The sequence below is a fragment of the Antechinus flavipes genome, chromosome 1, assembly GCF_016432865.1.
Source record: "Antechinus flavipes isolate AdamAnt ecotype Samford, QLD, Australia chromosome 1, AdamAnt_v2, whole genome shotgun sequence".
In the NCBI taxonomy this organism is placed as follows: domain Eukaryota; kingdom Metazoa; phylum Chordata; class Mammalia; order Dasyuromorphia; family Dasyuridae; genus Antechinus; species Antechinus flavipes.
This window is the reverse complement of record NC_067398.1, coordinates 609,489,289-609,514,508: the sequence shown is the minus strand read 5'-3', so window position 1 is coordinate 609,514,508 and position 25,220 is coordinate 609,489,289. Positions and strand designations below refer to the sequence as shown.

At 32.6% G+C, this 25,220-nt stretch overlaps 1 protein-coding gene across 3 annotated transcripts in view; it reads left to right on the top strand.

Moving 5' to 3' along the window:
- SAMD12 (sterile alpha motif domain containing 12) overlaps window positions 1-25,220 on the top strand; it is a 494,473-nt gene that overhangs the window by 217,835 nt on the left and 251,418 nt on the right. Inside the window, exon 4 of one of the 3 annotated variants that reach the window (XM_051971016.1) lies at window positions 21,634-22,587. The exons of the other annotated variants lie outside the window; for them this stretch is intronic. Coding sequence (XP_051826976.1) covers window positions 21,634-21,782 — 149 coding nt within the window. The 3' untranslated portion in view covers window positions 21,783-22,587. Of the gene's footprint in view, window positions 1-21,633; window positions 22,588-25,220 lie in introns of those variants that run through there. 3 annotated transcript variants of the gene reach the window in all.

Below are 25,220 nucleotides of genomic sequence, written 5' to 3'. Positions count from 1 at the left end.
AGAAGTAAAAATGAGGAATCCAAAAAGGGTTTAATTCAGTTTTAAAAAAAAAAGGAAAAAATAAGCCACAAATATATGAATTTACAATTTATGGTCACTTAATTTGGTAGAGGGGACGGAGAAGGGAAGAGATAATCAAGGCTGAGTGAATTGCCCAGGTCACACAACTGGTAAATGTCTGAGTCTATCCACTGCACTACCAATTGCCTCTTGTTTTTCACTTAACTTCTGTTAGGCTAATTTAATTATTAAATTATCATTGATAGAAAAAACCATCATCATTTTTTGGGAAACAACCCTTAGTTTTTAGAATGTGACAACTCAGAAAAAAAGATTATCAGCAAAGAAATCATAGGTTTAAATTATGTAATAAGTTGAATTTAATAGTTAGCTGTAGAATCAGAGAATGTGCATTCTTTTCCGGGACAAATGAGATGCTCACAAAATCTAATCACATATCAAGTCATAAAGAAATTCTTCTTTGGATTCCAAGTGGTGAAAATTATACATATTTTATATATAGACCATGATGCATTGAAATAGGAATTAAGTAACTTCAAAATTAGCAAAAGTGGTACAATTACATGTAGAGCTTGGAAAAACATTGAGTTAAAAATAAAAGAAAATAGAATCAATACCTGTGAGATACAAATAAAGCTGTTCTTAAAAGGAAAAAATATGTATATATCACTAAGTGGCTCCATAAGTAGAACAACAACTGATCTGCATTGATGTAGGAAATTAATTCATCAACAGTAAATAATACTATTGGATACCAAGTCCAAAATCTTCTACTCCAAATAGCTGTAATTAAACGAATATATTATCCCACTAATATGGCTATTTTCTCTAAGATGCAGATCATGACTCATCTATACTTCCCCACCAAACAGTTATTCTTTACTCTCAATACATAGCCTGCCCATTTTTCAATTCTATTGTACTACTTCCTTCCATTTTTCCTTCCTTCTCTCCCACTTTCCTTCTTTCTCTCCTTCCTTTCCTCCTTCCTTTTTTCTTTCCCTCTCCTTCCCTTCTAATTTCTCTTTTTTTCCCTTTATTTAGACAATTTCTCCTTAATTTCTTGCTTATAATGTGTTGTGTGCCACTTATTCCAACCATGTACCTCTAAATTACCCTTTGAATAATTCTCAAATTCAGTTCTTTATGATATACATTCATATTACATCTCTAGAAGAATATTGGTATTAAAAAGACTTGGTTTTGATTTAGAGAGAAATTGGAAACATTAAAAGAAACTTTATCATTAAGAACAATAGAGCCTCCACATTTAGTTTCTTAGCATCATATTTCAACTGTATAGAAGTACTGAAAATTTTACTAAAGAAAAGAAAGTTGCACAAAGTAGCCAAATTAGATTGAGTAAACACAGAGAAAGTTTGTTATGAAGGTGGCAAAATTTTTAATGCATTGAAAAATCAGAATTGATTGAATTCTCATGAGAGATGAAGAACAGGAAAATACCAAAGACATGGAGGAACAAAGTAATCAGATTTTATTATGACTAACAAATTCAATAGTGAATATGCCATAAGTATAGACCATATGCTTACATTCTCATCTATATAAAATTTTATGATAATAATCTACATATAGAAAAATTACATTCTTCAAAGGCATTAGAATGGAGAAAGCAAATGAAATACCTATATTATATAAAAATAAGGGGAAATAAAGGAATTAAACTTGTTATTTAAAGATACTATAAAAGGAAGAAAGCAATAACCCAAAAGAAAGTTTAAAAAAGAAATTGTCATTGTAAAAGTAAATATAGAGTAGAAAATGAAATAACAATAAAATTTAAAATAAAGCCTGCGGATTTTTAAAGATCAATAAAATGTGAAAACTTCAGTATTTCCCCCCAAAAAAAAGAGAAAGGAAAAGGCACAAATCTACAAAATCACAAATGAAAAAGCAGTTATCATATAAAACCCAAAGATAATCAAGAATATGATTAGTAAATTTTAACCATAACTATACACAAATAAACTTTAAAGGAAATAGATGCATATCTAAAAAAGTTTAAACTTCTCTGATGTAAGAATAAATGAATAACCTAAACCATTGCAGCAAAGAAAAATAAGTCATCAAAACATTGAATTATTAAAAGAGTAACAAATTTTTGTCTGGACAATTTCACATTGGAGTTCTTTCAAGTTTTCCAGTAGCAGATAATACAAAGATCATTCACAAATAGAGAAAAGATGAACCCCAATACTATTTATAATGCAAATATGGCACTGATTTTAAAACCAAATAAAGTTAATACTCAAAAATTAGATTATAGACTAATTTTTCTAATGAATATAGTTACAAAAAATAATATTTTAAGAAAATTATTCTGAATGTGTGCAAGGTTCATGCCAGGTATAAATCCAACTTTCACTATCAAGATAATTCTTTGAGGAAGCATAATTTAGTGAAAACAATTAGTGTTAAAGTCAATAAAACCTGATTTCAAATTCTTCACTAGACTTAAGCTGAGTAACTCTAGATAAGTTACTTATCCTCTCTGAATCTGTTCACTCTTTTTTTTTTTTTTAAACCGGGATAATAATAGCAACTATCTTAAAGGGCAGTTTGAGGGATGAAATGAGATAATCAGAACACTTGTAAACCTTAAAATATTCTTATAACTGTGAATTACTCCTAGAATTAGAAAACATGGCATGAAATTACTTTAAAATTTTATATCAATAATTTCAGTCTTTGATAAAACAACATTTATTGATTTGTAAAAACAATAAAAAATAATAGATATGGTGGGATTTTTCCTTTTTTGAATAGGAAGTTTTTATCTGAAGCTGAGTCAATATGATGTGCTATATAGAAAAATTAGAAACCATTCTATTAACAATAGGGATAAAGCAAGAATGACAACTCTCACTTTATTTGAAGAGACTAAATTAATGAGCTAAAAAAAATGTCATTTTTGTAATGACTTAGCAAAGGTCACAGAGGGACAAAAATAGGATTCAAAGCCAGGTCCTGTGACACTAGAGCTAGAGTTAGTTGTTTTGTTTTGTTTTGTTTTGTTTTGTTTTGTTTTGTTTTGTTTTGTTTGTTTTTTGTTTTTTTTGAGGAGACAATTGGGGTTAAGTGACTTGCCCACGGTCACACAGCTAGGAAATGTTAAGTGTTTGAGACCACATGTGAACTCAGGTCCTCCTGACTTCAGGGCCGGTGTTCTATCCACTGTGTTATCTAGCTGCCCAAATCTGTGTCCTTTTTAAAATTTTTTTGCTGAGGCAATTGGGGTTAACTTAATTGCCCAAGGTCACAGAGTCAGGAATGTTAAGTGTCTGAAGTCAAATTTGAACTCAGATCCTCCTAACTTCATGGCTAGTGCTCTATTTACTGTGCCACCTTGCTGTTCCCTAGAGCTCGTATTTTTTTCCACTTTAACATGTTTCCACACTATATAGTGTATGCCTCAATCAAAAAATAATTAAAGAAAATAAATTCACTAAAGTTAGACAATGAAATGTCTAACCTCAAGTAATCATTGAGAATCATTTGTTCTTACTAGCAATAAAGATCAACAAAACTTAATAAAAATGAGTCCAATTTTCAAAATAAAAATCACCAAGACAGTTTGGGAATGTAAAAGATTATTATAACAAGTAATATAAAACTTAAATGATCAAAGTAAAGGAGAATTTTAGCTGATAGTATAATATCTGGTGTTCCTGTAGGGGGTCAGAGCAACAGAATTTGAATAACATTGATTCCTTCAATAAAATTATGTATTTAATGTAATTTAATTAATTTTAGTTAATTAATATTAAATTCAATAATATGGTAATGCAGCATTATAGATTAAGAGCCAGACCTAAATTCAGGAAGATTTGAGTTGGGTCCTCCCTCTTAGAGTAGATTGTGACATCATGTCTTGTAATCTCTTAGTGCTCCCAAACAATTCATTAAGACTTTAACTTTCAGAGTAGCTGAGATCTGCATTGGTAGAGACATTTTCCTCATCTGAAGTTCTCTATATTAATTATATTATAAATACAAACTAAACAAATTAATAAAATGTCAATGAAAATGACAAAGAACTCCTTTATAGAATTGGACAATCATAATGAAACATATTACAACAAAAAAGCAAGCAAAATTAGTAACTACACCAAAAAGAAAAAGAGTACTTATTCTTAAACATTATAAATATATGAAAAGATTTGTTATCATTTAAATAATTTGTACAAGACCAAAAAATGTCAGCTTGATCAATAGAATAGAATAGATATATTGGCCATCTGACCAAAAGTAATCAAAAACTTCATATTAACAGACCTAAAAAATAAAAATATGAGTATTCACAAATATGTTCATTTCTCTGAGATATTACATCACACTCATCAGATTGGCAAAATTGACAAAAAATGGAAAAAGACAAATTCTGTAGAGACATTGGGAAAACAAATTCCTTACTGGTTTGTTGGCAGAGTTGTGAACTGGTTCATCAGTCATTCTGGAAGGTAATTTGGAACTATGCCTAAAAAGCTATTAAAATATGTGTTTGTTTTAACTCAGGAATAACATCATTAGGTCAATCCATTAAAGAGATCAAACAAAGGGGGAGAAATGTACATATGTACAAACAATATTTATAACATCTCTTTTTGTGTAATGGCAAAGAATTAGAAACTAAAGGGTGTGTCCATCAACTGGGAAATGGCTAAATAAGTTATAATATATGAAATATACTATTTTGAAGTAAGAAATCATGAGAATTGTTTCAGAAAAAACAAGACGACTTGTATGAATGGATACAAATTTAAGTAAACAGAACCAAAAGAATTTATTTAATATTAACAATATTTTTAAGATAAGCAACTTTGAAAAACATGAGAATTTCTAATCAATGTAATAATCAACCCACATTCTAAAGTAATCATGATGAAATATGCTAAATACCTTCATAAAGAAAAGTGGTGAACTTAGAGTCTCAATTGAAATATATTCTCTCTCTTTTCTGGACATGGCTAATGCAGGATTTGTTTTGCTTAACTACACATGTTTATAATGGTTTCATTTTCCTTATCTTCACAATGAAAAGGAGGTAGGAAGGATATTCTTAAAAACTGGAAACAAATAATTGAATTTATTGTTTGTCAATTTTATGGGAAAATATTTGGACCCACATCTTAAATCTTGTGCTGCAGGGAATACCAGTTGTATAACATATTTTTGAAAAGGTATTTTTTACATTATCTTTTTAAAAATTATCATTTTAATTTGTTTAATGCATTGGGGTTAAGTGACTGGCCCAGGATCATACAGCTAGGAAGTATTAAGTGTGAGGTCAGATTTGGACTGAGGTCCTCCTGACTTCAGAGCCAATGCTCTATCCACTGTGCCATCTAGCTGCCCCAGAAAAGGTATTTTTTTAAAAGGTGAAAGAAAACAGAGTATGGTATGTATTTTAGGTATACAAGAAAACTTTTTTAAATTATGAAATTTGAAACAATTATTGGGAAAGGATAAGTAAACTTTGGTATTTTAAAACCAGTTTCATGTAACAAAACCAAAATAATTAAGAAGAAAAATAGCAGATGAAAAAAAATCAGTGAAAATGAGATTTTGAAACTTGACATCTAAAAAATATAAAGAAGTATTAACTCGTCAGAGTAATTATTCACAGTCCACAATGGATATATGATTCGTGAATATAGGAATAGTTTGAAAGAGGAAATATAATTGTTAATAATCACTTTTAAGATGCTCAACCCAACCATTAATCTAAAAGATGCTCATTAAAACAATTTTGAAGCACCCACATTACACCTGTCAAATTGACCAAAAAATGATTAAAGTTAAGGAAACTAATTGTTCTCAAGGATTAGAAAAACAGACACAGTCCCTCTTTAATGGTGGAATTGCAGATTCACAGAATTTTTGTGTAAAACAATCTGGAAACACACAGTAAAATCTGGAAAAATAATTATATTCTGTAACCCAATAATTCTATTGTCAGCTATATGTCCTGGAAGTTAGCTTTTTTAAGCACACTCATATTATATCATATCCTATAGCATATCATATTTTGATCTATGTGACCCTGGGCAAATCATTTAATCCCACCCAGTTGACTCCCCTCCCGAAAATAATAATTTTCTAAAAATTGAAAAAAAGGATTAGGTGGCACAGTGGATAGAATGCCAGACCTGCAGTCAGGAGGACCTGAATTCAAATCCAGACCCAGGCATTTGACATGTACTAACTAAGGTAGCCTGGGCTAGTCACTTAACTCTGACTGCTTTACTTCCCCCTCCAAAAAAATGCATGTGTGTCTATTTTTATATACACATATATGTTCAGATTGTAATTTTAAAAACTTAAGGGAATTTAAATATTCAACAATAAATAAATGTTTGAACAAATTGAGGTATATTAGTGCCATAAAATATTATAATGTAATATTCATTACATGTATGAATCATAGGATTCATACAGAAAATACTCCTATGACATAAAGCAAACTGAAAAAAAGATAATTAGAAGAATGGAATGTACACCACAAGTGGTGCTGGTAAATGCTTAATAACTGGCTTTCCAAATTTATTTGTTTATTAAACCATTTAACTTCAATCTGCATTATTTTCTCTATCACTTTCATGTTTATACATTAAAAAGTAAATAGGTCAAGTCCTAATTGAGAATGTTCATTTTGAAGCTGTAAATTCTCATGCTGAAAATTTAACAATCAGATCTGGATAATCAATTTGAGCTATCCCAAATATACTTCTACACTCTGCTTTCATAGGAAAAAAAATCAAATGAGGATGGAGAAAAAAAAAATCCTAATAGATTCTAGTAGGAAAAACTAAGAAGGCATTGTATTATTTTATCAATTAAAATTCATTAGGATCATAGATTTAGAGATGGTCATTGAATCCACTATATTCATTTTACTGGCAAAGAAACTGTATCCCATGATGTTAAGCTGTTTACAGAAAGTCACATAGAATCATCAGGAATGGGAATTTTAACTTAGGGTACCTGATTCTAGAGCCACTGAGTTTCTTTCACTGTATCACAATCTCTCTAAATTGAATGTATAGTATCATGCTGAGTGAAGTTAAGCTGTTTGTATTAAAATTCTGTGTTAGGTAATATTTTCATCTTTTTTTGTTGTTTACTTGTTTTTTTGGTCTTTCTCACTTTTCCCCCTTTTGATCTGATTTTTTTGGTGCAGAATGATGAATATGGAAATATATTTACAAGAACCACACATGTTTAACCTATATTGGATTATTTGCTGTCCAGGGAAGGAGAAAAAAAATTTGGATCACAGGTTTTGCAAGGATGAATGTTGAAAATTATCTTTGCACGTATTTAGAAAAATAAAAATCTATTATTCTTTTTAAAAATTCTATGTTAGGTTTCTAACAAAATTAAGGAGGGGAGGAATTGGGAGGGAAGAGATCTATGACTTTATTTGAATTGGGAATCCTGCTAATGAGGAAACTTCCTATGACTGTGCAGATGACCACCTGTTCTACAATTTGTAATATAGTCTTAGAAACTTGCTTGCTTCACTGAGAGATTATGTGATTTGCCAATGCAGCATAGCCAGTGCATGCCAGTGTCTGAACTTGAATCGAGGTCTTTCTGATGCTTGCCTTCCTCTCTAGACAACTTTGCTACTTTGTTGCTCTATTGTTTCTGTCACATCTGTGACATTCTTATTAAAGATCCTGAAGTGGTTTTTCTCCAGCTTCTCCAGCTCATTTTACAGATGAAGAACTAATACAAGCAGGATTAAGTTCCTTTTAGCTCTGGAACTATGATCTTGTAATCTTCCTATTTGATACTTAATTTGTCTGTTGGATTTGATTTAGAGCAATGGTTTTTTTTAATTACAATTTGTTTGTTTCAACAAATATTTATTGTCTCCCCTTCCCACTACCATCTCCTCCCACTCCACAAATGAAAAATAAAATCTCCATCACAATATGCTTAGTTCCAGCAAAACAAATGTCCACTTTAGCTATGTTGGAAAAAATGTATATCTTTCTTTATATTTTAACTCCATCATGTCTCTGAGAAGTGGATAACATATTTCCTCTTTAGTTCTTTGAGATAGAAAGATGGATCAAAGGCAATATATAGTGTAGTAACTTTTTGAGTGCATTGTTCCAGATTGCTTTCCAGAACAGTTGCATCAAATCAGAGTAGAAAAAGAACTTTTAGCCAGCTTCTTTTTTTTTTTCAAGTTTTCAAATTTTGCCTTCAATTTATTTTTTTTTTATTTTTATTTTTTTTAAATATCTTTTTATTGATAGAACGCATGCCAGGGTAATTTTTTACAGCATTATCCCTTGCATTCATTTCTGTTCCGATTTTTCCCCTCCCTCCCTCCACCCCTTCCCCCAGATGGCAAGCAGTCCTTTACATGCTGAATAGGTTACAGTATATCCTGGATACAATATATGTGTGCAGAACCGAACAGTTTTCTTGTTGCACAGGGAGAATTGAATTCAGAAGGTATAAATAACCCGGGAAGAAAAACAAAAATTTAGCCAGCTTCTTAAATGAAATTTAAAAACATTACTCTATGAAGGAGTCCCTAGGCTTCCCTGAATTGCCAAAGGGGAATCAGAAAAAGCAAGGATATCAATATGTATGAATTCAGTTCCTAACACTGATATGTTTGGATATCAGTTCACTGATCTTTGGGCAAATTTATTTAGAGTACCAATATGTAATGTTGATAATCTAAAAACTGTGACTCTAAATATAACCTACTTTTTTCCCTATGTAACTGCTTCTGCAAAAGCAGTAGGGAATTCCCAGGATCATTTTGTATTTTCCTTTGTTCATGAGTAGCCATGGTCAAAGAATTTATCACATGGTAACAAATCTACTAGGCTTTAGTTTCTGGATTTTTAGTAAGGGGCCTGAGAAGTAGATATTGTTTGCCACAGGGTCCTGGAAGATTGTCCTGTGTCATCCAGCCTGTCAGCTTCTTTTTGTTGCTTTAGTCTTTGAAAAATCAAGATGATCTCTTTGCCAAAATGAGGCACTGGAAGAGATGGGAATTTTGGGAATACCCATTTCAACATTTACACGAAAAATTATTCTTATCATGTACTTCTTAAAATATTTTCAGCATGAATTAGTATTTTATCAAGTATTCGTGTGTATATGTATATGGATGCATATATAGTAGTTCCTTAGCACTTGTTTGTTTCAAATCCCATCAAAATCACTATTCAATACATTTCAATGAAAAATAAATGCTTCAGCACTTCATTCTTGCTCAGCACTTGTTCTACTTTGTTGTTGTCTTGGTTGAGTAGTAGGGATATGAGGTTGGGTAGGCATACAGCCCAGCCCCTACTGCTGCTACTATTGCCTTTGCCTGTGGACAGATCTTTCCCAGAAAAGGTGGAGGTAAGCAGGCTTGACAGGTTGGAGCCTGAGATACCAAAATTGCCTGTGTTGGCCAGCAGGTCAGTTCCTGCAGTGAGTGATTGCAGCATATAGTCAGTTTCCCAGCTCCCAAATCTAGAGAGGTGATTAAAATGAGTACTGAATGAATTTTCCCATAAGGAAGACATCTTCAGTTAGATTACAGACCTAACCATCCTTCCACATCCTCTTCTCCAAAAGGGCAAGTGGGGATCCCAGTTGTAGAGAAATCAGCCAGCCCAGCCCAAGCAAGTTCTTCCCTTCTTGACCCAAGAAGGTACTGAGACCTTTTTATTCTTGTCCCAACCCCACATAGTCTAAGCTTCTGTTTCTCCTCCTGCTGAGCACACTGGCAGCTCCATGACCCTTCAGTACTACTGTTTCAGGAGCCAGAAAACTATATTGCAGACACATCATCCTCTAGAAATCATCCTTCAGCCTTCCAGATTATATACACACCCTCAGCATCGTGGACTCTAATCCGACAGTCCTGTCCCCTCTGCCTTTGCTGGGGAAGAGCTGCCCACAACCAAGGACAATAACAGCATCAGTGGCTGCACATGTTATCAGGGGCTGCACAGGACCAATATTACATTCCTGTTGTTCAACCACAACAGGCACAAAGTGGGATGAGTGCTGAGCAAGCATCAAGTACTATAGCATTTTTATTTTCGTCAAAATGCATCAAATACTGAATTTGATGAGTTTTGAAGCAAATCATTGCCAAGGTACCACTGTCTTTATACTTATATGTTTGACATTTATTGTCTTCCCTCTTAGAATGTGATCTTAGAAGGATTTGTCACTTTTCTTGTACTTATAATGCCAGCACCTTCCACAGTGCCAGACACATAGTAGGCACTTAATAAGTTCTTGATGATTTATTGATTGAGACAATTAAAAACTCGGGCAGATAAGTTACTTGCCCAGGGTCACTTCATTTCCAGATCCAATTTTTTATTTATTGTGTTATGGTACTATTCAGTTATCAAGAATAAGTCACAACAGAACAAATGTAAGTCACAATATTATTGATATTATAATGGTAGCTTTATGATTTAGCAGTATATACAAAGGAAAAATGAAGATCTTCCCTTTTTATCACCAGTACTTTTAATAATTTGAGCCAAATTATCTTAATCATACAAACTTTCACCAGTGTCATCTATGTAAAATATGCAAATGCCATGAGGTCAAAATTTTAGCAGTCCTATTGAGAATTTGATTTTACCCCTAAATCCAAATAAGCACCTAATAAGGACTTTCTTAGCAATCCCTGTAATATCAATTGGCATCTCCTGAGATTTGGCCAAGCTAGATTTTGATACATTGCTCTCTTATAAGAGTCATTGCTTTCCTCCAAGTTGCATTTTGCATGAAGTGCTAATCTAGCTTCAGAAAATATTAAATAGCCTTATATTATTAGTATAAACTCTGCTTGAGCATAGTGCATTTATGTAGCATATATTTTGAAATATATAATATAAATAATATTTTAAATATATAACTACATACATTAATAGAATAATTATTTTATTTGCTGTTTCACTTTTGGACAGCTCTAATCATTGGGAAGTGTTTTGTTTTTTTTTCCCTACATGAAACCAAAAGCTGACTCTCCCTTCAACTATTACCTAATATGTCTAGTTCTGGTCTAAAGGACCTAGAATAAAGAGTTCTATCCCCCTTTCCATTAGAGTTTTTTTCAACACCTAAAGACAACTAACATGTCTTTCCTAAACCTTCTCTTCTCTAAATTAAACATCTCATTTCCTTCTATTAATCCTCATAAAGGCACCACCTCAATCATCCTGGCATTGATATTTATTCTGTATGATCTCCTCTTCTCTAATTCCAAATATAACTTCAGATGTAGACTATTTATCGATCTTCAAAGTTTCCTAAAAAGCAGCTGTTAGAATTGACAGTTTCCATCTGTCCAGAAGGCATTTGTCAGCCTTCTTTGACTCAGAAGAAAACTCACCTATTTTTCACCAGCAAAATAGCTCTTAAAGAGGGAATAAGGTGAGTAGCACAACTGAAAATCAGTTGGTTTAGTTTTAAAATTGCTTGTTTTTTTCCTATATTTAATTTTGTTCTTGAATTCAAAACAAAAATTCTGATAGAGTGACTGTTTGAAGTCCAGGTCCAAGAATACAGGCAACTTTCATATTCCCTTTCATGTACAGTTTTGAGTCTTTGCAGGTTTGATGAAACTTCACTCCTTTGCTGTGCCTGGAATTCTTCCTGTGTTCTCTAACGAGTCACCTAACCTCTGCTTCATCTCCTCCATCTGTAAAGTGCTCTTTTATACCTGCCAGCTTTAAAGAACTGTTTGTGTAGATAAAGAAAATTCTTGAAATGGCATAAAAAGAGACTTTTTGAATGTCTATATTTTAAAGATACATGCATCTCAGTGTAACAATTTGAGTTATAGCAGGAGGATGCATAACTTTACATTACCTGATTTTTGTAACTTCCATGATGACAATATTGATTTTTTTCTCTGTCTCATATTTTCCAAATGAGGGTCAAACTGACCCAATTTTGAGAGCAATGGTTCCAATTCTAAAGTCTTTCCTTGGCAGCACTCATTCCACTTCTTTAGATTTCTTGTGTTTCAGCTGAAAATGATCCTGCTGAATATGAGGTTTCTCATATTCAGCTGAAATTAATCCAGCTGAATATTTGTTCAGACTTCCTTTTTTGTCTTTGTTTTTCAAATTTTAAAGAATAACAACAATAGCTTTTTCTTTTTTAGACTATTAGAATAGAACTTCATATAACAGTTACCATTGTTCCTTTAGTACTGATTTCCTACAGCACTTTTATCACTTGATATTTCTGTAATATTCTTCTAAATCTTTTAATAGTTTTAGAGCTCCCTATAGTGCCCAATGGGCTGCATCCATAACAAGAAACAAAGGAAAAGAGATTATTATTGTATGTGCTTTAGTGGGAGAACAATGATTAGTACTGCCCAATGGAGCCAAATAAAGTTCTGATATATTAAAGTTGTGCATTTTTGATTCATTTAAGAATCTTTACAATTTCTTTCTCTGGGATACTCTGCTCAGTTTGTCAGTATTTTGTGCAAATGACTTACTTCACTGAACTGCAAGGGTAGTCTATTTCTGATACAGTAATACCTCATTTATCCAGCATCATAAGAAAATGAAGCAGTGCATATAAGGTGAGTTTTCAAACAACCAAAATTTACCACCCAGTCATTAAAATTTTATTTTAACATTTTAGTGAAAATTTTTACTAAATTTTATTGTATTAATTGTGTATACATTTTATATGTATAGATTAGTGTAAATATTGTTTATTAAAAGTTAAGCTCATTGAAGGTGAGGACTCTCAATTTTTTTCCACATAGTGTCTGATACAAGAAATATAAAGGATGTATAGTTAATAAATGTGGCTTGTTGTGTTGATTGATTGACTTCTCAACTGCTTCTCAGAGTAAGAGTCCTAGAATCTACGTATCTGTTTTAGCTTGTATATGAACAAGAGGCCTATCTTTTATCTAGAAACATAAAACAATTGGAAACAATTTTCCATTAATTCTTGGTTGAAGAATTCCAACAATAAAAAATCCTCTACTTCCTTTATGTATCCACTGAGATTTGAACAGTTCTAATTATCAATATTTTTTTAATGTATCCTGTCCTTGGGATCAGAGCAAACATTTGTGACAGAATTTATTTTCAAAAGTCAGTAATTTTGCAACTTCATTTTCCTAGTTCTGATCCCTGGGACTAAACACAATAAATCAAATCCTTTTGATGGCAGGTCTTCAAATACATGTACAAAAGTATCATGTATTATCTGAGTCTCTGCTTTAAGCTAAACATTCTTATTTCTTTCATTTTCTGGAATTTTATTCAACATTCTGATTACCCTGTTCTGAACATTCATCAGGTTTTCTGTCTTAACTAAAATATACTACACAGAATCAGTAACACCTTTAGATCTGGGCAAATGGGTTGCTTAGACTAGGCCCACATTTTGGGAGGTCCCATTTATCATTGGCATAAAAATTATTTTTAAAAGGGTAGGAGATAAAGGGAAGAAACCCTCTCTTTTCCTCAGAACTCTTTCTGGACTAGATCAGTTGTCTAAAATGTCCTCGAACCCAGGAAGATAAGTTCTCTTATTATCCACTTTATAATGAGGAGATGGAGGATGAAAATGGTTAAATGACTTGAGCTGGATCATATGGCCAATAAGTGTGAGAGGAAAGATTCAAACTTAGGGCTTTCTAGCTCAAAGGCCAATATTTTCTCCAATTTGTCACCTACTATTTTGGAAACCATAGCAATAGTACATTGGTATTTGGAAACACTATTTCATTCTTTATTGCTTCAGAGTAGGGCATTGAATGGGGCACAGGGGTCCTCAAACTTTTTAAATAGGGGGCCAGTTCAGTGTCCCTCAGACTGTTGGAGGGCTGGACTATAATAAAAACAAAAACTTTGTTTTGTGGGCCTTTAAATAAAGAAACTTCATAGCCCTGGGTGAGGGGGATAAATATCCTCAGCTGCTGCATCTGGCCCCCGGCCTTAGTTTGAGGACCTCAGTTCAAGGATATACATTTCTGCTCAATGTAAGGAGCTGTTGAGGGACACATTGGCTTTGATTGGGCTAGATTCTAATACACTTCAGCTTCGACCAGTTATTTAAATTTAAATTTTGTCTCCTAGATCAGTGTTCTTTAAAATATTGACAGTGTATCCCTCTAAGTTTAAAAAATGTTTATTTTAAATTATATGCATGTACCACTGTACTAATATATTATGAAACATATACAAAACAGTCATTAAAAAAGATAAAGATTAAATAAACATTTTAAATTTTCAATGGTACAAAAACCTTTTTTTCTCTCGAAAATATTAATTTTCAGTGAAAGCAATGTGATTAAATATGCCTTGTCATTAAGAAACTATGCTCTGTATGTGAATAAAAAATTTTAGTGATTATTCAGTTAATTTGATTTATGTAGTTAGTCAATCTTGTGGATTTTTTTAGTTACTTTTTATTGAAATATACACAAGATGATAATCAACAGACCATCTCAGTGAAAGTTTTTATACTGATCAAAGTGATCACTTTTAGGAAAGAAACTGAACCTGTAAGTTGATTAGAATAGGAAAGGAACAGAATGGTAAGGAAATTCTATCAATTCAGTCCTGCATCTTCTTGTGTTTTAAAGACTTAGAAAAGTATTAACTTGGCCAGGGTTGTGCAGGACTTGTAACTTGTAACTACACTATACTGCATCTCATTTTTTTTTCTATAATTCTTAAGTGAAATTATTCATTTCAGACTTTATTTAAAATCACATATTCCTACTGTTATATTTTGTGGGCATAACTAATTTTATACAATTAAAATCCAGCCAAAAGAGCCAGAAGCTCTTCTCTTTATTTGCTATCGCCTGCTTCCATACACTTGCATGGTATGCTTCCTAAGTCTACAAAATACTCCTTCATTGCAACACTTTCAAAAGTTTTCTTCTCCCTCAGGGTTCAGCTATACTTAAATTTTTCATCAGGTCCACTTTTCCTGCATCTCAGTCTCATATTGTCATTACCTACCCTACTTTCTATGTTTATATAATAAATTGTAAACTCCAGGAGGACACAGATTTTATCTTTGTTTTTGTAGTGTCAGTATCTAATTTATGAGCATATATTAAGTCAAGTACTGTCATAGGTACTAAAGATACTAAAACAAAAGAAAGACAATCCCTGTGTTCAAGCCACTTACATGTTACTAAAAAGAGACAACATATTCACAGATGGGAATATGTAGTTCCATTAGAAAATAAATATATGGTTATTTGCAGGAGATTAAACTGAGGGAATTGCAAAAGATCTATTGAAGAGAAATAGATATACTAAGTTCAAGGTAGAGATGAAAAGGAAGAGAATTCCAGGTATAGGAGATGGCTCGTGCAAAGATACCAAGGAGGGAGATGGGATGTCATATATTATATTACAATTTGAGAACAATGATTTCTAAATATTGATATTAGTAGCATATTCTCTATGTTCTGAGTAGTAAGCTGCTTTTGATGTGTCATGTATTTGCTTCCCAGAATTTCTAATATGTCCTGCATTGATTACTTAAAAACTCTTAAGAATTTTACCTAAATTCTTGGTAATTCACAAAGTAAATCATTCTTCAAATTTATCTTTAAAAATTATAATATAATCATTAAGGTAATGGCTATAATTCCTAGAAATTTTAGAATTCTCCCATCTAATAATGGATCAATTGACATTTATCATCAAAGTACATATGCAGGCTAAATTATCATATTATATAAGATAATGTTTTCATTTATAGGCTGAATTGTTTATGTAAAAAAATAGAATATTTTAAGTTTGTACTTTTTGTGTTGGTGTATAATTAAACTGTCAAACAGTTAAACAAAAAAGTATAATAAAATTTTTATATGGAAAATTGCAATAAGTTTATGCCAGTAATTGAAAAGTAATTGTATTTGATTTCATTTTCTTAGTTTACAATTTTCATTTATTTGTTTATTTAATATAAAGTGTTTATTATTTTAATTTAACAAAAGATAGATTATATCTGAGGTTTCAAAAAACATGGCAGTATGAAATGTAAAGAAAGAACCAATTTTCCATTATCTCGGTTATTTGTACTGCCAAAAGACAAAAAGTATTTTAAAATAACAATTTAAACTGTAGTATGAGAACAATAAAAAATACCTTTATAATTATATTTCATGTGAAAAATATTCTCAGAACCTTCTAATAAGGAACCCATTTTTCATGCAAAATGTGCCAAGATAGAATTCCAACCTACAATAAAGCTTTTATAACTGTATTTTACTCTTCTACATATGCTACAAAAAAGAGATGTATTTTCCATTTTTCTTGGAATGCATATTAGGGAGTGATAGTGGACTATTTGATGTATTCTAACTTCCGGGTATCAGTTACAGAATGATATTGAAAACATTTTCTAAAAATGAAGTTATGAGTATTCATGGCATTTTGAGAGAATGTTGGGTGGGGTAAGATATGAGGTGAGCCTTCATGGTGGATATAGGTTTCCTGGAATACCTGAAAAAAACTGAAGAATAGAGCTGTGAATAGTCAGGAGATTAGGTGGGGGGTAATTTTAACTGTCAGTGTTCAGCCCTGCTACAGGGTATTATAACATAAATGATTGCATGGATTATAATAATAATCTAAATTTAGATAGGTCTTTTGGCTTTCTGTAGTTCAGTGTTTTAAATCACAGCATTTCTTAAGAAAAGGTGACTGCTCTAAGCTAATTATTTTAAATCCTCAATGATAAATTAGTATGCTTCACAGGGATCTATAAATTTTGTGATACATTTTCAATCAAATTATTTATGTTGAAAGAGACTAAACCCCACTAAAAATATTTGTCTGTGGCCCTAGCATTAAGAATGCTCTCAACAGTAGGGCAATTTAATTGAACTGTTTCTTCCATCCTTCTGTGCATTAAGCTTTTCTTAATGAAGGCTAGGAATACATCAGCTCTTTTGACTTTCATGCACATTGGACTCTATAATTTTGTCAGTGTCCCTCTAAAAATGTGTTATTCAGAAACAGATATAATCATCTAGATATTGTCCAACCAATACAAAGTAATGAATATCTGTAATCTACCTTGATAATTATATACTATCTCTCTTAATATAACCAAGATGGCAGTGCCTCTGTATGTGTGTGTGTGTGTGTGTGTGTGTGTGTGTGTGTGTGTGTATCTGTGTGTCTGTGTTTACACAGACAGACAGACAGACAGTGAGGGAGAGGGAATGAGGAAAGGAGAGGGGGGGAGGGACGAAGAAAGGTAAGGAGAGACTGAGACTATCCCATTGATTTCGCTTAAGTTTGTAGGCAACTAAAAACTCTGGACCCTTTTTTTTTTTTCAGTGACAACTTGTAATTCTTTTCCTTCCTATGCTTATGCAATGGAACACGAAGTAAAATTTGGGTTTTTTCTTTTATACCTCTGCTATTCCAACATGTTAGGCTATTCGTGAGTCCTGGTCCTCCCATATAATAATTTCTATACAATTTAGTTGATGGATAGAGAAAGAGTATTCTGTTTCTTTTTAATTTATTTTATTGTGAGCTTAAAAAATAAAAGTAGAATAGAAACAAAAGTTGATTGAACATGAAACTACAAATCTATTGTGTACAACATGATATTCCTTTAAAATATATAATAGTTATCATGTGACTTTTTTCCCTTTGTGTACAACATGATATTCCTTTAAAATATATAATAGTTATCATGTGACTTTTTTCCCTTTTTTCTTCCTCCCCATGAGATAACTACCATTAGATACAAATGTGTATATGTATGTGTGTGTGTGTGTGTGTGTGTGTGTGTGTATGCATACTATATATATAAATTTGAGTATTTATAATAGTCAAAGTGATATCGTGTCAGAAAGCATTGATTTAAGACCCTACCCTAGTACCTACTAACTGTGACCAGGAACAAGCCTGGAAAAGCCTGGAAAATAATGCTTCTGCTGCCTAGTGATACAGGCCTTCTATAAATCATCAAGTGCTATATTTAAAGCTTGATTTTATAGCAACCGCAGATATGACCCTAGACTTACTTCATGACTCACAATTCAAATAGTCCCTTCTTCAAGAGGCCTTCCCCCACCAACCTGCCCACCTAATCCTCTTCTGCTCTACTTGCTAGAGCTTTCCCTTCTATGGCTACTTTTATACACTGTATGTGTATCTTGTACATTTCTTTTTATGTTCATGTTATTCCCCACCTCCATTAGAATATAAACTCCCTGAAGTCAGAAACCATTTTTACTTTTGCTTTGTATCTAGCACATAGTGAAAATCTAATAAATGCTTATTGATTGATTTATTGAAGTCAAACAGAGAATCTGAGTTGAAAAGGATATCAGCAGCCATCTATTTAAACCCTAACTGAGCAGCAGTCTTTCCCATATGTTTAACAAAAACTGTAGATAGATCATTTCGGCTGTCAATATAAAATCCAGAAATTCTCTTTTCTTCTTTGATATCTTTTAATCTCATTTCCTACATCATATCTAATTTATGTATAGATTTATTGTAACACTCTATTAGAAGTTCTTTAAGGACAGAAGCTATATTGTTTTCAACATTTGTTTACTCTGAATCATACTGCCTTGGTATCAATAGTCATATAACACATATTTCTTTAATTCGATTGTTTGTTGAGTTAGTGGGTGGTAGCATAAGTAAGACTAGGAAAAACCAATGTTCAAAAAATTATAAGGACAAATTAGTAGAAAGTTATCAAAAGGTTTCAGTATAGATAGTGGGAGGAATTTTGAGTGGAGAGTGACACATCAGTGTTCTTAGACATTTCGTCTTATCTATAATCTCACCAACATTGGTGCTATTTCCAATTATATAAGTTGCAATCATCTCATACTTTCTCGTCCATGTCTTTTTATAATCTATCCACTAAAATCAGTCCTTTTTAAATAAATATTTCTAGGTTACCAATATAGCATTTGAGATGTCTACTTATTTTAAATAATTCTTGACACATAGCCATCCCATCTCCTTGTTCACATATTTCTATGATTTGTTTTATGCCATTTCTCTCATCATTACGTGGAAGATCTTACAGCCCAATTATCATCATTGTGCTTTCTATTTCTCTCCGGGGTTACTTATAATTTTGATTTGGCAAAGACATTGATGTTATATTATTTGTGATCATATACCAAAAACAAGAGAATAATGATATAATTCATGTTAAAATTTGCTTTTGTCAGTATTAAACAGCTTAATATGATATAAAGTAAGGGGTACTTGTATACAAGAAGGGCTTGCCACCTTTGGACACCTGAGTGTCCACCGGCTTTACTTTCTCCTATGAATCAAGAAACAGTAGGATACATGGTGATCACTCCCCCTATAAACCATCTCAACAGACAAACTAAACCAGGTTGAGGGAAGCCAATGAACCACAAACCCATCAGTGAGTTGAAGAAATGTCTACCCAAGCATGTGGAAATTTCCCCCAGTGGAATGGGTAAATGAGAAAATTTTATTCCAGTGGCCATGAAAATGGCTGACACAGGCACTGTGGAGCACTTTGAGCTTGCTCAGAATTGAAAATGTCATGATCTCCACTGCATATTGGATTATCACCATCATGCTGACTTTTTGTCTTGCCACTAAACTTCAATAACTCTAGAAGAGAGAGCAACATAGATGACCTTGTATAACTCTGCCACAGTTAAATCAAATTCACATGCAGGTCAGAATATCATTCTGTGGTGTCACTGATCTCTGAAAACAAAGAACAAACAATAATCATCTAAAGTATAATATACTTTCCCAAATCCACTCCATTCTCCTAATTTGGGGATCAACTCACTTTCCATTTTCATTTTAATGGATAAATTGATAGAGGGAAGAGACTAACTGTCATAAAAAATTGGATTTATTATTTCACTGATATAGAAAACAACCATCCAAAGGAACTTTTTCTACCATTGTATATTGGTGCCTTCCCTGCAACTTATAGTCTTAGGGTTTCTTTGAGTAATGAGATATTAAGTGACTTGTCCAAGTTCACATGGTCAATATGTGTTAGAGGCAGGACTTGAATCCAGATCTTTCTAATTTGGGAGCCAAATCTCTATTCTCCATGCCATGCTGCCTCTTGATATGTGCCCATGTATGTACAATAATAGATTTACTTAGTGTACTGCCTGCCAAGTTTGAGATAAGCACCAGGGATGTCCAGCAGTGGACAGCTCTGCAGATTAGTGAAATATGCCATCATAAGAACCTAATGGCAAGTAGCCTGACGAATACATTGACCCCTGGGCAAACAAAGGGATTGGTGCTTGAGTGGGGATCAGTGCTTAGGGGGCAGATTTATTAGAGTCAAAGTTGCATGTAAAATTCACAGTGGAGAGACAAAGCCACAGAATTTCTCTGTGGGCCTTAATCTTGTCTGACATGAGTCCATTAATTAGCATTCTTTAGGTAAAACTGTACTCAATAGGAACCTAATCAATGTCTGTTGAGTACAGAGAACTAAAGTAGGTACCAAAGGAAATGCATTTTGTAGAACCCTTCATTTATTTTCCATATAGCATTTTTCATGTGTATTTGGATAATAAGAGACTTTGTCAAATGTCTTGCTAAAATCCATATGTACTTGGTCTATACCAGTCTAATAACTCAATCAATGGGGAATATGAGATTAGTTTGGATTGTCTTTTTTTAGTGAATTTATGACTACTTTTCCCCTTGGTGTCCATAAACCATTAATCTATTAATTCATTACAACATTTTGTAAGAAATTTACATTTATTTCATAATAAAGTCTTAGAGTTCACTTCCTCCCCCTCTTTACCCCGCCTTTTTAGAAATTTGAAGCATTTGTTCATTTCCAGTCCCAAAGTCTTCTACAGTTTTTCATTACTTGTCAAATATTACTGACAGTGGTTTCACAGACACATATGTGAATTTTTCAGTACTCTGGGACATGATTCATCTTTTCCTAGCAACAAAGTAGCTTAGTGTTCTCTTTCTTTCCAACTTCCTTCCTTGTCTTATCTGCTTTCTTGGGCTCCAATTCCCTGTTGACAATTTTTGTTTTATGCTTTCACATGTAAAGATCATGCACCATGATGGATAAATAGGGCTAACATCTGGGTGAAATCCAGGAACTCCACTAATTAAACAGACTATACTATCATGACTCCACCAGTTTCTACCCATTTCCTGTTCTTTCCATCTATTATCTTTTTTTAAATAATACTATTTAATCACTGCAGTGCTTTTTTCTTTGCACTTCTTTGGGCCCAAACTTAGATTTTTTTAAAGTCTTTTCTGCTTTTCTTTTTCTCCCTCTCTGTTTTCTTTTTATTCTGAATTTAACAAACACCAAATAAAATGAGCATTTCCTTTTACAATGTGAACCAGTAGGAAAGGATTATATATAAAATTTTGAATCTCTATTATATAGAGCTTGCTTGCTTTTCTTTTAAGTATATAATAAATTCAACATGTAACTTTCAAAGTTCTCCAGCTGGTCTATGATTCCTTTAGTTCTTTTTTTTTCTTCTTCTTCTTTTTTTTTTTTTTGGAAGTCTAACTTTTCTCCTTCCCCTCCCTTCTACTATTATAGGAAAAAAAAGGAAGAGAGAAAAAAAGGAAGGAAGGAAAAAAAAGGAATGGAAGAAAAAAGAAAAAGAGAGAAAGGAAGAGAGGAAACAAGAAAGTAAGAGAGGAAGAAAGGAAGGAAAGAGAAAAAATAAAAAGAGAGAAAAAGAATGAAAATCTTTAAAACAGATTGCATAATCAGCAAAATATATTCTCTTGTTAGGTCAAAAATGCATGTCTCATTCACTTTGTCTAGTGTCTAGTGATGAGCATTATGTTTCATCTTCAGTCTTTAAAAGTTATACTTGGTCATTGCATTCATTAGAGTCCTTAAGTTTTTGAAAATTTTTTGCCTTCATCATGTTGTTATAATATACATTATTCTCCAGATTCTGTTCCCTTCATTTTATATCAGTTCATGTAAATATTCCCAGTGTTCTCTGAAATCATCTCCATCATTTTTATAGCATATTAATGTTCCATTAGATTATGTACTATAATTTGTTCGTTTGTTCCTCAATCAAAAAGTTATGATATATTTTATTTTTGCATCCACTTCATTTCTAAGTATTTCTTTTCCCCTTTTCTTTCTTAGTGAGCTGTCCCCTATAGTAAATATTTTTTAAAAGAGGGGAAAATAAGTTCAACATAACCAGACATGTCAATTACAATTGCCTATATATAATAGTTCACCCTGTAATCCCCATGGTCTCCCACCACCGTCAAAGGAAGGATGTAATTTCTCTTCTGATTCTCCAGAATCAAGCTTTTTAATCACTATAATTACAGAATATTCAGGGTTGTTGTTGGTTTTGTTATGATTGTTTTTAATTCTTTCCATTTACATTGTTTATCATAATTGTGTATATTGTTTTCCTGATTCTATTTATTGATTTGGATTCCTGGCTCTGAATCAGTTCATGTAACTCTTCCCATGCTTGTCTACGTTTTTACATTTATCATTTATTAAAACAAAATAATATTCAATTATATTTATGTACCACAACTTGTTTAGCCATTTTTTAATTACTATTTTCCATCTATTTTGTACTGTTTTAATTTTTGGAGTTTCTGTCCAAAAAATCATACCTATATCTTTGTAGCACAGCAGAAGGCACACTTATGAATGTGAATAATGGGTGTACCTCTTAGAGGCACTCTTAGAGTCTTAGTTCCCATACCTATAAACGAGGATAATTACAGTTGCACTATTTGTCCCAAAGAATTGAGAAAGAAGCTTTGCAGACCTTAAGTATTCACTTGCTCTAAATATTTTGAAATCCACTTTCTTAAAGTCCAGCATGCATGGTTTTACCTGCTTAGAATTAAATACTTTCTGTTATGCACTATTGTGTAATGTTTTGAGAAATAATATTTTTTTCCAGTTCGGACAGTCTTTTCACTAATGTAACTAATAATGTCTCTATATCTCAAAATAATGTCTTCTGTAGGCTCCAAACCACATATTGACCTCCAGGTCATAAGGCATTAGAGCAGGAATTTAATAGAGGAAATACATCAATACTCCAAGGATTTATAATTTCATGAGCATGGGTACTTCTCTCCATTGACCTAGAAAACAAATTCTCTAGAATTTAGTAGATGGTTCAAGACTGAAATATTTTTTACCTCTGACCAACTTGATGATGAGCCTCTGGGAATTTTACTTGACTGTTTAGTCCATTGCTAGTCATATGCTTAAGTTGTTTCACTGTAGTAGAACTTAGACCCATGTTTAACTAATAGTCTTTGTATCTGAGTCAAAGAATAGTGGATGAGAAGGGACTTGACTGAAGGGTCTTTACAAAGGGGAGAAGAAGTATATTGCAGGACATCTCCAGGTTTCTCTAAGCTAGTGAAGGACTGTCTGCTACTTGAGGGAATGAAAAGGAAAGTGAAGAAACCTAGGGGTAGAAGAAAAAGTCCCACAGTTTGGTGTGGCAAATCATATCCTCTCAGTTTTTAGCATCTTGAAATAAAGCCCTAGTTGTCTGTCCCAGTTCTGGCTCGAATAGAATTGACCAAAACTTTCATTCTACTGGCATAATTTGTGAGAATATAAAGTTACCTTCATATTACGAGAACTATTTTGAATCTTAAAATAAATCATTTTTTTCAAGATTTCTGTTTCATCAATATTATTAATCAATTCTTCCATGTTGGACATAATTTCACCAGAGTAACAATTTATCTTGTTTCTTCTTCTGATTTCTAAGAAATTAAATTATTAGCAAATAAATAAATAAATAAATGATATATCGGCTATGATGTCTCTGAACAAAATAAGATTTCTTATAGATGTCCAGATAATTGGAGTTTCCCATCCTTGCTATATTTTTCCTTTATGCCACCCCAACATATATGTACACATATTCTCTTTGAGTAAGAGGTCTTTGACCATTCCCCCAATGAGTTAATTTCTATTTGCTTTTTCCGTCTTTACCCAAATGTCTTCCCTTGTTCTCCCTGCTCTGCAATTCATGGATTTCTGTGCAAATGTGTAGTAGACCTAAACCTTTAGTACTACTTTTCCCTCATTTCTTTTTTATCTCAGTGCTTTGTGACAACTATTAAGGGGGCTTTGGAATCTGTTTTACTTATTTTGGGGGCTATAAAGTCCAAAAGGACATTTCCTTCAGGGAGCTTATTTCAGGAGTCATATTCTTCCCATATGTCACTTAGTCCAATTATTTCATTTTATAAATGAAGAAATCGAAGTACTGAGAACTTAAATGATTTAGTGAAGGTAGCACAGATAGTAAGTGATAAAGGCAGGATCTTGTCAAATTTCTAACATCTTTTAGAATGATGACGTAGAGCAGGTAGTTCTTTAGATTTGACTCTGAGCATCATTTTTTCACTATGTACATGTGGTTTTCTCTTTTTTGTATTTCTGCTGCACAACCTTCATTCCCTTGTGAGGAGGTCATGTGGGACGAAATCAAATATCTGATTGAAGTCTAGAGTTGCTATATGCCTTGCTTCCTGTAGACACTAAGCTTTTTATCCTATCAAAGAAATTAAAGCTGTTGAGCATGATCTGTTTTGATAAATCCATGTTATCTGCTATTTATCTCTACTTTCCATTCAATTCTTATCTTTTTGATGACTTTATTAATTATTCTACCAGTTTTCTTTGTTCATTGCTGAAATCAGACTCATAATATAGATTGTTTTCTCTCTCTCTCTCTCTCTCTCTCTCTCTCTCTCTCTCTCTCTCTCTCTCTTCTTTCTCTTTCTCTTTCTCTCTCTCTCCCCTTCTTTGTACAAATCCCTGTTCTAGGTAATGGGGATATAAAGAGATGTGATTCATAGTCCCTGCCCCCAAGTAGTTTACAGTTTAATTAGAAAGACATGAAATGTACATTAAAAATCTAAAGTAATGCTTCAAGGCAACATATTTTGAGTGTGAAAGAATAAGATAAAGCCCAATGGAGTTTAGAGCAGAGAGAGAATATTGTGAGCTAGAGTTTGAAGAAAGTGTATATTGGCACAGGCTAACCAGCATGGCATGCCCTTAACAAAGAAGGTGCTGTGTTCTATGACCAGAGCAGAATTTAAATAGCTCAAAAGAAATACAAGATGTAGAAATTTAGAGAATCCACCCCACAT